The following is a 15737-nucleotide window of genomic DNA, read 5'->3' as shown; positions in this document are numbered from 1 at the left end:
TTCAGGAAAAAATAGAAAGTGGAATCATTTTATCTGAATGCACTTAGAAAGATCTGGTTGCCTTTTTCAGGTCAGAAAATAAAGTGTAAACCTTCCAAAGCCCTCAAACAGCAGTTTGAAGTCATTACCTTTAGTTATCAGCAGTAAAGAAGAGCTATTTTATGCCTAGTCTTTACTGAAAATAGAGTACTCCTTACTGGATATTTTGAGGACTTCCTAAGGAGAATTTCAAATATTAATGGTCGTGCATATGACTTTGACATCAGTAAGCCTTGCCAAGGTGGAAAACCATGAAGAACATAAAACACGAACTTAACTAAAGTTTGCCAGGAGACAGGAGGAGTGCCACAAATCCACTTGGATGAGCGCAGAGAAGTGAGTGGTCTGCTTTAAGAACAGAATTAAACAGAAGTTGCCTGAATTCTCAGCAAACATTAACACCATCCAAATCCTTTTCTTTTAAACTCTTCAGAGAATACTTACTTTCTTTTGGTAGCACAAAAAAAGGACTCTAGCCATTTACATTTAGGGAACAAAATTTTGGTTTAATCCAGCTACAAGACACAGATCAACAATCAAAAAAAAAAGTGGATTGGGTGATACAGTACATACAATACATGCTGGCTAGTAGGGTTCTCAGGAAAGGTAATCCAAATGAAGTGGATCAACATGATAGCCTCCACATAATAACAAAAAAGCCATTTCAGCACAAGATATTTTTAATGCAAGCTGCGGGTAACCAGTTCTGGACACTACCTTAATAGAACAAAAAAAACTTCTCAGTGTTCAGAGTATTTCAGAGATGCCACCGTAATTACTAGAAGTTCTTACTCCCGCGTACTTTAAGCAGTCCTAATGTTTTTCACTACAGTTACCGAAACTAACAGCTATGCGATGGCACTCAGTCAAGCAAAAGATACTAGTTTTCCTTAGTATCTCTACCACCACATTACGCGGTACCAGGCAAGTCTATACAACACAGTCGAAGACACCAACAAGCTGGAGGAGCCATGTGTATGGTATCACTCATGCCGTATTCGTAACAGAAATGTTTATAATAAAAACTGTTCAGTGAGCAGCAAGTCTCAGAGCTTTAAGTTTTAGGCAGCACTCAGAGCGTGAAATATTCCTACTGTTGAACAGAGACCCATCAAAACCAGAATTAATGCAGATAAGCTATATTCGCAGTTTTCTAAACTGTACTTGGAACCCAAAAGTCAGAGAGACTTGTTCAGACTTGCAGATAAACACTTCTGATCAGTTCAGGTGCATCCACTCCTTTCTCAGCCCCCCATCAAGAGCCAATTAATTTTTTGGAATAAAAGCCAGGCTAATATTGACTGACTAATCTGCAGTCCTGTTAGTTTTACCTAGCCCTCAGGAGACATAGACCAAAATCTTCAGCACCGTTTGCTTTCACACCTGATGTCAGATTATACCCTCGCATAATATTACCAGTACTTGCGATGCTGCAGTCATCTATTAAGTATCACAACTTGAGGTCCTGGTTCCAAACAACTATAAAACCCAGCTTCTTAATGTCATACAAAGATGATGCCTAGATTCTGCATGTTTGTTAGCTGCAGCATTAGGAATGACTTCTTGTGCATACAAAGCATACTACTGAAGAACACTGAAAACACTGGAATCACGGTAAAATAGATTTTTTCAGCTGAGAGCATAAAATTTAGTCAGTGTGTAGAAGGTACAGTAAGTATATTTGTCCTTCAGTATTTGAGGTGAGGAAAAAATATTCCTAAATATGATCAGAAAAATCAGTCCTAAAAAAGAAAGTCTCCAAGACTCGCTAGCCACACAAGATTGCAAAGAAGTCAGCTTAGCATCCATCATCCTTGGGCAGTCTAAAGCCTACGTAGCTGCCACTAGTCTGGGAAAATCATTCATTGATCTTTTGCTGAAAGGCCAAAAGCATTAAAAATATTGTAGCAACAACTGTCACTCATGGATGGTTTTAAAAAGCCTACCAGCAATTGTGCAAGAAGAATAGTAGAGGCCACACAGATTAATTAGGGTCTACTCCAAGCCCTGCCACAAAGCTGTTACGCACACTAAGCAAATCAGCTGAAAAGAGCGAATACAATATGTGAGTATTTCTCCTGTCAGGCATTATAATGTCATCTCTTAAAAACAGATACATTAAAAATAGCAAGAGCCTTCCTGAGTAACAGATAAATAATAAATAAAGAAAACACTAGCGTTTCTGGCTGGGGCTCACGTTTCAACAGCTAGCTACTTTCTAAAAACAATTAAAATTATAAGAAAAAGCTAAAAAACCAGCCTCTGTCAGAATGAATGCATGATGGGTATTCAGCATACTATCTATCAAAGAACTTCTGTCATGTGGCTTGAAATGTATTTTTGTAGGTGTTGTAGGGTTTTGTTTGTTTTGCGGGTTTTTTTACCTCTTTCTCAGAACACAGGCAACAAAGACCTTACCTTAACAAAGTATTTTGTGATGCTTTTCCTTTCCCTTCAGTTTACATCTACAACAGAGAGATTAGGGCTTGGGGAGTTTGGCTGATTGCTATCAGTGCAAAATGCAATCTGCAGAGCACTCTTTACTAGGTATGTGATCACAGGATACAAGGGAGTGACAAAAAACAGAGAGCTTAGGAGACAATGGCAATAAGGACACATAAATTTTAATTCAAGACACAAGTACGTCTAAGCCCAGATTAATAACACTCAGCAAGAGCAATTTTAAGAACTGCATAAGAACAAATAAAACAAAACTACTTCATAGAACCACAGCCTGCGCATGCAAAACCGTTTAAAAGCCACTAAGTTACCATAAAAGTAAATGGAGCAACTCTTGCGTTATTAATAAACACAAAAACCAGCAAAATAAAGCTAAAACATTGAAAGAGTTTTATAAAAATTGTTATTCATGAACACATTAACATGGATCTTATAGCTGACCTATCTAATTACCACTTACTTGAACATTTAAAAGATTTTAACCCTAAGAACTTGGTATTATTACATCAGTGCTTGAGAAACAAAAGAGCTTTTCATTGTTTTTGTAGTTCACTAGTATAAGCCACTCAACTGTTCTTTCAGTGCAATAATCTTTCAACTTATTTGTATTATTTGGTTACATAAGTTCTACGTACTTGTGAGATTCTCGTAATGAAGCTTAGTCATTAAATTACTCCAGGAAACCCACTAGCACAGGACTCCTGTAGTTGTAATCACGTTGTTTACACATAATATCACTCACCCCATATCGGCAAGTCATCAATATACATCTGGTACCAATAGTGATTTTTGATAGCATACACAAATGCATCTCTTCTGCCTTTGTCCAAGTCAATTTCACAGTAAGTAGTCTGCATTACATCGTCTGCAAAAAATTAAAGCATAGTTAATGATTTATTAATGAGCTGGCTCAAAGCGAAGGCAAACCAAGCAAATGGAGGAATAGATATTGCTGGAGTCTTTAACCCCTCCTGGCTATCCTCAAGTAGGTAACGAAAAAGGACATTTAAAAGGGAACCATTAAAGCAATTACATGATTGCCTTTGTAATTCTACCTTTCCCATGCAGAAGCTTCCCACAGATCGGATAAGGAAAGGTTTCGAATCATCCTTTTGCTACTTCACCCACACTAAATTAAGATCCGTTTGCTGATGGCAGCTTTACCTGGACTGACCACGAGACCTCTTTTACTTTTACAAGAGATATGAAATTATTAACAAATACCTAAAACTATGTACAATATTCTCTCTCCATTTGAGTATAATCAGGCTCACCGACTAGGAATACTGTTTGTAAAAACTAAAACTTTTTAAAGTTCTCAGCAATTTTCAAGAAACTACCATGAAGGAAGAAACAAAGCCATCAGGGTAAAGGTAGAGAAAAAGAACAGAAGACAAAAATAGGAATAATGCAAAGAATGCACAAGAGGTTGCATTTGGAAATAAAATAAATCCACCTCTTCAAGCCAGAAAGCTGTTTTTCTCCCATCTACAATTCATAAGTAATGCAGTTAGCAGCCATTCTTTCACATCCCAATTTCCTTCCCTAATGTTTCCTTTTCAAGTGAAGCAAGACAAGAGAGGGCTCATGTTTACAAGAATTCAGGCAGCAACGGATTTAGAGACAAAAAACCCCATTTGCTTCTTAGTTAATGTCTTCACTCTGCAAATAGTGAAACAACTCGAATGTAAATAATTCCAGGTCCCCCTCCCTCCTCTTTCTGTCATCACTGGAATCGAGGACCCATTTCTAGCACATAAAACTAATTTGTGCCCCAAGTACAGCTCTAATCTGCATCAAAATTCAGCTTTCTTTCTCCTATACACTAACTGCAATATAAAGCTTAAAAAGAAAATCAAATCACCTGCACAGATAAAGCACCAGCAAGTAAAATATTTCCAACGCAAAACATTATTTCTGTGATAACGACAATTTGTCCAAATGAAAATATGCACAGTACATCTGGTCAAGCGAAACTGAAGGAAAGCCTGGTGAAGCAAGGCAGTAAGAAACCAGCCAAGAGCAGTCCTACAAAGTTGCAGTGATTTCCTGTAGCCCTGGAGAAGATAGTGGCCTTGGCTACTCTGGAATGGATGCATCTCCTTCTCTTATTTCTTACGAAAACTTCAGTATTTTCTATTTTGTTTCTTTCAAGACCTAATGAACATGCTCTAAGCTTCATTTTTTCACTGAAAAAAAAAAATTTAGACTGATTTATTAGGCAATAAACCTTCTGCTGGAAAAAGAGAAAACCAAAACCATTCAAGTCAACAACTGTCCCAAGAAGACATTTAGACCATGGATTACATCTTCAGGACCTGTACTGGTACATTCAGGACAAGGAAGCCATTAAAGTTGGCACACAGCTGAAACAGAGACTTAAAAATCCAGGACTCAGTTTGCATTTATGCCTCTACTGAGCTGGATCCTATACTTTTTGGACTATGTTCCCCCCAAAAAAGCCTCTGCTTGGCACTTTTTCACTTTAACAGATTTTTTTTTTTTTTTGAGACATCTTGACATTAATTAAAAGAAAAAAAAATCAGAATCCCTATCTTCTGGATTTGTTGCTAAGTAGGGATTAATTCTTTCCAAAGTACTTGGCACTTTATTGTCACTCTCTAGCAGTTTCATACTATACTCAAAGGATAGCGCCCTTCTAATGTTAAATTTTTTTACTCACAAAGGATTGTTCAACACACAGCGGTCAAACGAAAATATACTGTGAATTAAAATAAGGGTAAAAGAGAAACTGGTAGAGGCTGTTAAATGAAGCATTACCTAGCGCCGGAGCATGGAAGCCTGATCCAGGGAAGTGCTATGGGGGCCAGGCTGGTTTTAGGTGGCTCTCTCCTGACTGGTTCACCCACACACAGGGCGGTACCAGCACAACTGAAGGACAACCCAGGGATGGGAGCAAGTGCTACTACTGAAATAAAAATCACATGAACTACAAGTGCTCTTTTTAGAGACCTTTCCCATTTTATAGCCTGAATACAGCAGCCTTTGTTTGCAGTTAATTAACCAAGACAAAGCTGGTATTAGATTGTAATCTAATACCAAGTTACACCATGGGCTTTCATACCCCTGGAATTTGCCTTTTTTTTTTTTTTTTAAACTAACTGAAATGAGCCATTCTGCATCTAAAACTCTAGGATGTAAACAGTGGATTTTGCTGCTGTAAAAAAAGAAAAAAGAAAAAAAAAAGACTTTGAAATATCATTTGAATTGAAATGACTGCACTGACATCTGACCAGGCTGCAGATAGCAGCATGCCACCAAAAAACTGTCTTCATCCATTTTTATGAATTTTACTCCCGGTATTCAGAACACCAAAAGACATCACAGTGATACTACAATCAACTGTGGATCAACTGTGTTACAAGTTACTCCAGTGCACATACACAAAACCCCAGCAGAATCGTTAGAAACAACCTCATTCAACTCTTGGAAAACATAGGCGTGACTTTACATATGGTATATGATTTCACCCTCAGCCATACTACACAGTACAGTTCCTCTCACCTCCCCCTAAAACAACTGAATGAAGGCAAGAGGAATGAAGATAAGTGCTCCTTTCTCCAGCCACTGAGAACAGTGAAGCTGTTGTTCAGTTACAGGACAGGATTACACGGTTAAGTTTAAGTCCACTGCGTTAAATGATTAAATGAAAGTAGCTTAGAAGAGCATTCAGTAGCTGAGGAAGCTGAAGTCTACTTCATTACAGCTTTACCAGACCTGAAGTTTTGCATATGTTAGATAGTTCTTATCCAAGTTATGGTTGTGTGCGTATCCAAGAAGAGTGTGAAGTTAGAGGTATGTTTTGTGTTGTGTCTACATCAGGGATGTCCAAGAGGTAACATCTGCTACATAACACAGCTTCAGAAACGTCAACAGCACATTAAGCAAATTTTAAAAGAGCATGAAAGCAAGACTCGTTACAAAAGCAGGTGCGCTTATGCCAGATTTCAAATCTCCTATGAACAGTCAGATCAACTGGGTTTTATTCAAACATATAGACCATATAAAACCTCATTGTATCTGACCATCTCCTAGTACAATACTGAACATCCTGAATGGCTGTCATATTTTCTAGAGGTGTTGTAGAAGGAAGTCTTGGGCAAGTTCTCCTCACTTAGAAGTATGGTCATTTAATAACATTTCTAAATAAACACAAAATTCAAGCATGTTAAAAAATCCTTTTCCTCTTTAAATTCATCTTCTCTAATTGGTATTGTATGGCACTGTCAAAAATTAATTTTCTAATTGAAGTCGCTATGATCCCAATGTTCAATACATTTAATAATTCACTAGATCTCAGGTGTAACGTAGAGGATGTAAATTCAAATGCTTGAATAAAGAACTTGACATATTACATAAAAAGCATTATTACTCTAGATTTAGCGTGACAAGAGAATTAAGCCAACTGAAAACCTAAAGTCATATTGTAAGTGTATGTTAATGATTCATTACTTTATTCACAAAGGTATTTATACAGATTTGAGACCTGTGATATAAGAACAACATTGTCCATATTTGTAACAAAAGGGAAATCTAGCTATCCTGTATGGTCGCAGGTATCCTTTCACGTGACACATTTTTAAATACAAGAACAAACACTACTTCCTGGATTCTCAAATACTCTGTAGATTTGCCCCACCAGTCACCACTATGAGCGTTCAAGTGGAAACCTCCATTCTCAGCAGAATACATTTCTGCAGAGCCATAATTTTCTTATTCTATTTCAAATATACAAGCAAGGTCCACTGATTTAACGAACAGTTTTACTTACGCAGTCTACCGTACTTCAGTTACTGACAGCTACAGCCTAAATAATTCTTCAAATATGATAAGCATGAAACTGCATGTTGTTCACCTGCTACTGCTGTCCAGTCAAACTACGTTGAGAAGAAGGGAACTGGTTTTTATTGCAGAAGCTAATTTATTAGAACAATTCTAATTCCCCTTTACTCACTCCAGAGGATAAAAACCTAGAAGTATAAAATCCAAATCTAATTTAACTTTGTAAACTCTTACAACGTTAAAGAGGAAAAATACCTGTAACTGTTAGTCTTGCCATAATCCCAAACACACATGAGGTCAACCATAATTACCTGTTAACTCAGATCTGATTCACATATTCACAAAGAAAAATCTGTCAAGTCTTTCAGATGGTCATGTCAACATTTTGTAAAGCAGGTCCCTACAGTTAGGTATTTAGATGCATATTCAAGCACCTAAATGATTATTGAAAGGTACTTGAGCAGCTCTTAATTATTTCAGCTACAGATGTTAGATACTCAACACTCCTTGAAGCCGTATCTTTTACTTAAGAACATATGAATCTATTGGTGCCAAAACATAAGCTTCTATTTGTTCAGAAAAAAACCCCACAAATCGCCAACAACTCTGTTTCAATTTCATTGCAGCAAGGTGCAGAGGAGGGAGGATGGCTCAATCACAACAATGAGATAAAATTTACCATTACAAAAAAAATTTCAATTTCACTGATATAATCCAGTTACAATTATTTAAGAAAAAAAAAAAAGGGAACACCACTTCAGCCAAGAAAAAGATCTACCATTAAAGAGTCACCAAAAAACTGAGCTACCATCACATTTCAACAACCAAATTGGAAAAGAGTTCTTTATACAAATGCTAAATTTTAAGGGCTTGTCTATGAAATTTAAATTTTCCTACATGCATTGGATATAAATTGTACTGGTTTTATGACAGCTTTTAAGCCTGTAAAAAAAAAAAATCTCAGATAGCAATCTTTTGTTCCAGGTTTTTACTTTAAAAACCTGCATACCAACGAGATTTGGATTTCAACAAATTTTACATTATTTTATGTTAAATAAGTACTAATAACTACTGCTAAAATTAATTCATACTTGTTACTCTGAAATTTGGAAGAAAGGATATTTTAATGCTTTTAATAGCAGATTAAATATAGTAAAATAGAGTTGACTCCCATTCAGTTTTCACTTCATGGATCCACTGCTAGAAATACAAAATCACCTCCTGATACAGAAGCTGCTGGACGCCAGCTAACAGCAAAGAGATTATTGTCTTCATCTTTTATCCAGAGGACACAGATTGTAAGGGAAAAAACTAGAAGTGCACATGGACAGCTTCCCAGATCATGTACACATACTTAGTCATCCACCAGCTACCATGTACCATCTGCTTTACAGAAAACATCTGACCTGCAGCCACTTTGGTTCGGAGTTAGATTCACTGCAGGTCCAATACAGATTAGCAATCTACACAGAGTGCCAACGTGTTAATAACTTTTTCAAAAGCAACAAAGGACATGGCTGAAGAGGAATTCCCCACCTGCTGGGAAATGTACCAGCACATCAATCACTTATACTTACAAGCCGTAAACACCTGATTCTTTTTGCAATCTCTACTCTTCCGCACCCATTCAAAGCCTCTTTTGAAGAACATCATGCCCAGTCTGTCTGGAAGAATATACCCCAATATAGCAACTACATACCTGATATGCACTGGTAAAGCAATTAGAGGTGCAAAAAGGCACCTGAAAAAACTAGTATGAGTGGAAGATCAGACCCGAAACCCCGAATAAATTGCAATAAATAATACTTACAATAGAGAAAATCTAAAGCTTTCTGTGTCAAAACCTCAGCACAAGCAGTGGTGAATCAGAATTTGAAATTCCTAACCTGAAAGCAAAGTAAGACTTAAGGAAAACAGGTTTACCTGTTGTAAAGAACTATGGAAGACAACAGACAAACTAATCTGGCAGGGACATAATCAAAACCAAAACAATCACAAGGTACAAAAAAATCACAGCACTTTTCCACCATTCTGAATTTGTGTTAGTCTGGGATGACTTTGGCTCCCTCTAGTTCTGAATTCCAAAAGACTTCTCTTAACCAAATAGGAATTGGTATCAATTTCTGTGTATTGAGGAGCTGGAGGTTCAGTGTTACCCAAGTTGTTCTTATTTTTGTTTAAGAAAACATATAAGTATCTTTTTTCTAAGTGTTAGATCAAAGAATTACCAAAACAGAAACTCGTTAATTTCTCCATTATCAAAGTACTTTACAGAAGTATTTGAGCGTGTATTCACAGAAGAATGGATTTGTCCAATGCTCTGCTTCTGCATGTTTCCCTCAGAAATGGCAGAAAATACTCTGAAAAGCTAAACTACATCTGACTACAGACCATAAAGTGGTCACAAGAAGAGACAAAAGATAAACTGAAAGTTTCATCTTCTCATGTTATTTCAGGAAAAATTAGGTGAAGGTGCTTTACAAATCTAAACCAGTCTGACTACTGCATGTACTTCTGGTACAAGAGAGGCTCTAGCCTTTTTGGACCCTTTAAGAAGAAAATTTTTCAAGCATTTCAGCCAGTTCCTCATGTTGAGCCAGTCCATTTCCTTCCCTTGATATCATCTCAACACTTCCTCTATAAAAACAGATTATTAAATTACTACCTCCAGGTCAATATGGAAAAGTGCAGGTCCAGGACGGAAGTGCCGAAAAGCGAGCTACAGAACAGCACAATCAGCTCAGTACTCCCAGTCACAAAATGAAAGACTTGATCTAGCGAAAATTTGATATGATAGGGGAATAAATTAACTATGGATAAACTTCAGAAAATAAGTCTTGGAATAGGACACTTCATAACAGTAAACATTAACTCACAAACCTTTCTTTGTCTTTTCATTTGGTGCTGCATCTAGAGAGTACACCTGGCACTGGAATAACACAATCTCTTTGTAAAGACGGGGCAATTAAAGGAAATAAAAATTACACATATAACTGGCTGTAAAAATAAATATTTATCATATTCTGACAACAGAAGTTTTACTTAATCTGCACAGCCATGTTGAATTGCTGCCAGTTGCCTTCTCTGTTCTTTCCATTCTGCGCTTCTGAGCATATGCTATTTCCCCCATATTGAATAAAATTTTCAGCAGGCTACAAGTCTTGCAAACCAGTAATAGGACTGTTTTCTAATGTTTGTGCAGGTACAGTTCCCTTCTTAAATAAAAGGTTCAACTCCAGATTCCCTTAATGCAGAGATGCTATCCCTTATGCAACTTAAAAATTTATGAAGAATTTATGTTTTTAACAAACTTTTAATCTATTCCACTTACCCTATTTATAGCAAAACCATAATCAAGTCTCTTATTTTGTGGATATCCAGTTCTGGATAAAACTTTTGTAACTTACAGAAACTAAGTCCCATCTGATTGCAAATGCTCAGACAAGAAATACTATGCTTAAGTTCTCCATTCAGTTAAGCACTGGTGACGCAATGAAGTGTAGCCCTCAAGGGAAGAAAAAATACCTATACACAGAAACTTAAATTGGATTAAATATATAAATGTTAAAATTCAATACAGACAAAGAGAATCTGTTATTATTTGAAGCTCTGCAACTACCAGTTACAGATAACTGAAAGGACTCGGGCACCAAAGAACTCGCACAGAGAAATTACACAATAGAAGACTCAGCCCCTAACACCAAGAAATGTGTTTGCAAAAGAAGTTAAATGTCATCTTTGGAACAGTATGGAACGAGGGAGAGGGCAGGAAACAACAGAAAATAAACAGACCAGCTCCATCCCGACTGGCATATGATGAGTTAGGGCCAATAATATAAAGGTATTTGTCAAAGGTATTTTAAACTAGACAGTAACCAGAAGGATACAATAATTAACTTTGTGTTAGGGTAGAACTTTGAGATGTTGAGCCCTTGCTACTGCTTTCCAACTGCAGAGAGTCTGCAAGTATTCAACATCATAGGAAAAAATTACATCTTCAGAATTGATAATTCCAGAATATTAATTCCAGTAAATATACTTTCAATCATTCATACGCAGAAAGCTTAGTTTTACTTTATAAAGTGTAATCAGTTACTTTAGAAGCATGTATCTGTTGCAAGCATCTGCCTTAAATGGCACATAGATGAAAACTTTACTGTAAACTGAAAAGCCAATGATAGTAGAAGACAACCTTGCAGGGCATTTCAAGCAACAATACAAAATAAACTCACTTGCTAGCAGCAGCAAACTTTCAGGTCTTCTAATTCAAAAATCAAGTTTTAAGGGTTCGTGGGGGTTTTTAAGTGACTAAAAGCACTTTCAATTGCTTACCTTTAAATTTGATGTCAAGACCACTAAATTCCAATTCAACTCCTTGAAGTGCTTCTCCTAGGGTTTCATGGTAATGGCTGATGCTTTTTTTTGATCCCACACAGAAGGGGAGAGAGAAGTATTTGTATGTTTCTTGGCGATTGTGGTAGGGTCCTACTGTATTCATCCATAAAACAACTTCCTCTTTATCTTGGTACTGAAAGATAAAGTTATTGAGTTAGACGAGAAGCCCAGAAGAATAAAAATATTCAAAAAACTCTCATTCATATTAACTAGCAAGGCAGGATTGTTCAATCACAGGCAACAGTTACATTTAAAGACAGCCGGGTATTTTTGTCTTTTGGGTGGCAGGGATTCTAGGACAAGATTTTCAGCCTGCTTTCCTACAAAAAAAAGGCTTAGTTGATCATACAGTTTCTTAGAGCCTATCACTGAAGTATCAGAAGAGGGGGATTCATACAAATTTAATGGAGATGCAGAGAGCAGAAGTGGAGAAAAGCAGAAGTCTCAAAAATAAATAAGCTTTTACAGATTTTGTAGAAACACACATCAGTTAAAAGCAAAACTCTACTTATCTCCACTGAGAGAAAGGAAATATCAGACTAACATCTTGTTAAACAACACCTTAGCAAATATATCAGGCAATCTACCCACAGTGACAGGTATATTGTTTTTTCCCAAGATGCAACTCCTTTTCATTTTTGTAATGGTATAAATTACATTAAAAATCCCCAGAAGAGTGCAACGCCTCACAGGAAGCTCTACAACTAAACTGTGGCATACCTACAGTAGCCATGAGGCAAAAAAAGTCAGACAGAAGGACTGTATTTTGATACATTTCCAACATTCTCACAGTGAAAAAACAGAACAGCAAGGAGTCTGGTGGCTGCCATGAAATTCTTTGTGGGAACATCCACCCTTCACTTTCCACAGCTACTGTTAGCCAGTAAAACTTATTCCTTGGCTAGGAGGCAGTAATTTTTTTCAAGCCCTTGTAACTTTTGCAACAATAAAAGTCCTTAAAGCCATTCATCTATCAGTATTCAAACACTGCATGAATTCAGGAGAATTAAGTGATTTGAAATCATTACTTGCACTATATCTGAATGCATCTGGATGAAGTATCAGGTTTGCTGGTTACTACTACAAAGCCTCTCACCCAATGCAGCTCCTTCGCCTACTACAATTACAACATATTAGGAGGGACAGTGATCTAACTTTTAAAGCAGGAAAAAAACCCCTATTTATAACTGTACACACCTGCAAGCACAATCACCATATAGATCCTGATTTTTTTTTAAAGTACAGAAGAATAAAGTACTATTTTAAGACCAATATGCAAACACGGAACACACTGGAGAGGAAAAGAAAGTCAAATGTTAATTAGCTGTAACTATTTCATAGAGCACAACTGAAATACTGAATACAGTTCTGCATCTCCCTTTTTAAGAAATGAACAAAGGTTCTTCAACTCCATTTATCCTGAATAACCACAGTCATACTGATAGGCTAACTCAGAAATAATTAGCTACACGTAGAACGCAATAAATTCTTCAGATGAGGCATTTAAAAGTTAAACTCAAGGATTTAAACAAACATGCTTTGGAAACTAATTTAATCACTTTATACTAGCATGTCATCTCAATTACAAGCCTCATCTTTTTTGTTTACAAAGATGCACAAGGGTCATTCCAGTCTCTTATGTGAGCAATCTCCGACAAGAAACTTTAAATACCTTACTAATTTCATTCTGAGCTGCAGCAGAGACCAAACACTTAACCAATTTCACAGACCTGCCCATTTGCAGAGCACATACCTCTGAACAATTCTGACAAGTAAAGAATGTCAATGACGGAGCAAAGAAAGAGCAAACAACACAGCAAGAGAAAGTAGACATTCCTCCTCTCTGCCAGCAACCAGAAAGCTTATACCAAGTGCAGCACAGTTGTCCAACTTCAAAGAAAGTTGGGAAAGAAGGAAGAAAGAAAGAAAAATCACAGTTCCAGCCCCCTCAGCAGCAGAAGCAGATAGTGGAGAATCTGCGCTACGATACCACCTCTAGCTCTTGCCAATGTAGCAAGGGACAAGTTGCTCCATATCTCTTTCTAGTCTGTTATGCCTAGCACGTCTGTTTCTTCCTCTAACAGCTGCAGAACATAATTTTCAGCCCTTTCTCAAAATGGTCCTAACTTGTCAAAAGCCCAGTTTAGCATTATTCCTTGTCATGCAACAGCTTACATGTGAACCGAGCTGTGTCCCTGTACAACCTTCAGTAGCAGAATATGACAACATCCTTAGGTCTGTGAATTCATTTTTGACAGTACCTGAACAAAGAAAGCATTGCCACTGCTTTACTTAGCTGCTTCTTTCTGACCTGCTTCGTACTGACTTGGGACCTCTACATTTTTGGAACTATACCACATCACCTTCAAGTGACAGAAACCAACTTCTCAAGAACATATTATTCAAAATCTCGTTACATTTTCTGATCTAATAATGTAACTACACTGTAATTACAACATCTACTATAACAAATTTGGTCTTTGCTTGTCTCTTATCCACATGATGCTCAGCCCTCCTTCAGGGCCTACAAGGTTTTCCCACACTGACTCCAAGATACCATCAGTCTGCTCTGGAGAGAAAAGGGACCACACCAAACACAAGCAAAGAATTCAGTCTACCCTTATTACTTCCTCCTTTCTCACAACCATCCCAGAACAGCACAAGAGAAAGCTGTTCAGGACTGCTACATAAATGAACACGGCACCTCAGCCATCCGGGTCTACACCTCACTCACAATCAGCAAGTGCCTAGTTACAGCAATTTGCAGTCCATCGGGTGCTCCCAGCGCCCTCCCAAATTAAGAGGGCTGTAGTAAGAAACCTAGCCTAAGCAACTTCAGCCTGAATTTGGGGGTGGGGGTGGTGTCTAATAGAAACTCAAACAGATTTTCTTCTCCCTACATTTGTTGGGTTTTGCTCATTCTCAATTATAAAGATGAACTTTCACATTTAAATACGTTTCCCTGTCATGACATATCTCATCCTTATAATCTTGCCCTAGTCGGTAGGGTAATTTGGTGGCCAGAGCTCAGTGCTATCAAAGAGTTCAAGCTTGTGGTGGTTTGGGTTTTTGTTTTTTTTTTTCTTTTTCATTACTGCCTTCACAATATCAAAGCATCTGCAACAAATAACAGTGTCAACACACTTACAGGAAAACAATTCTTATTTAGGCACGACAAAGAACTAGAGTATCTTGTAGGACTGTTCTGTCACGTCTATATGAGGATTTCTAGGTTCAGAGAAGGCTAACATACAACATACCTTCCAGCAAAAACATCACACTACGAGAGAGAACATAAAATAACTTGCTAAAGAGAGCCCTGGTTCTAAGGGAGTCACAGCACTCTGGTACACTGTATCAGTACCAGTCAGATTTTGGTCAGCACATTCATCATCAGTCTTGCGGTAGTTTCAACTACTGTCATGCTTTTTTATATTTTCTTTCAGCATACATGGAGTCTCCTGCAAACTGTGGAGAACTCACAGCCGTAGAAGACTCATAGCCGTAGAAAACAGGAAGAAAATTTCAGCTCCCTAGCACCACATTTCATTCTCGGCAGAAAGAACATATTGAAGAAACTATTCTCATTTCATCAGGAACTGATCAGCCTTAGACACGCTGGACAAAATGACAAAACAGAAGAACCCTAAATTCTTTTTTTTTTTACTGTTCTGATATTGGCTGATGAGCAACTGTTCAACTGTACCCTCTGAGCTTTGAATGCAACAGAGCAAATCAAAATCCTATTGCCTTCTGTTAACCTTAGCAGGCAAGTCAGCAATAACTCATAGTCAAAACCAACATGGAATAAGACATAATGCGGAATCCAATGGTCTCTTTCAAAAATTGCTATATAGCAATATAGAACTTGCATAACCGACTGTAAGTGTGATAGTTCCCTTATCTTCTGCTACATAATCAGCCAGTAAAATACTATGACTCATTGAGATTCCACCAGAAAACATGAAAAAAGTATCAAGAACTCCTTATCAATACAGGTACAGAACAAACAAAAGAGAAAGCCAGCTACAACGTGCAAG

General features: G+C 37.3%; 1 protein-coding gene across 1 annotated transcript in view; it reads right to left on the bottom strand.

Moving 5' to 3' along the window:
• The window catches only part of TM9SF3 (transmembrane 9 superfamily member 3), a 41973-nt gene extending 30148 nt beyond the window's left edge, over window positions 1-11825 (bottom strand). The window contains exons 1-2 of the mRNA XM_009322406.1: window positions 11635-11825; window positions 3242-3364 (exon numbers count right to left, since the gene is read on the bottom strand). Of these exons, the coding sequence (XP_009320681.1) occupies window positions 3242-3364; window positions 11635-11800 (289 nt within the window). The 5' untranslated portion in view covers window positions 11801-11825. The remainder of the gene's footprint in view (window positions 1-3241; window positions 3365-11634) is intronic.
• Window positions 11826-15737: the final 3912 nt, after the last annotated feature.

This window comes from Pygoscelis adeliae, unplaced genomic scaffold, assembly GCF_000699105.1.
Source record: "Pygoscelis adeliae isolate BGI_AS28 unplaced genomic scaffold, ASM69910v1 Scaffold244, whole genome shotgun sequence".
NCBI classification, from domain to species: Eukaryota; Metazoa; Chordata; class Aves; order Sphenisciformes; family Spheniscidae; genus Pygoscelis; species Pygoscelis adeliae.
The sequence above is the reverse complement of the archived record's forward strand: the minus strand, read 5'-3'. Positions and strand labels throughout refer to the sequence as shown.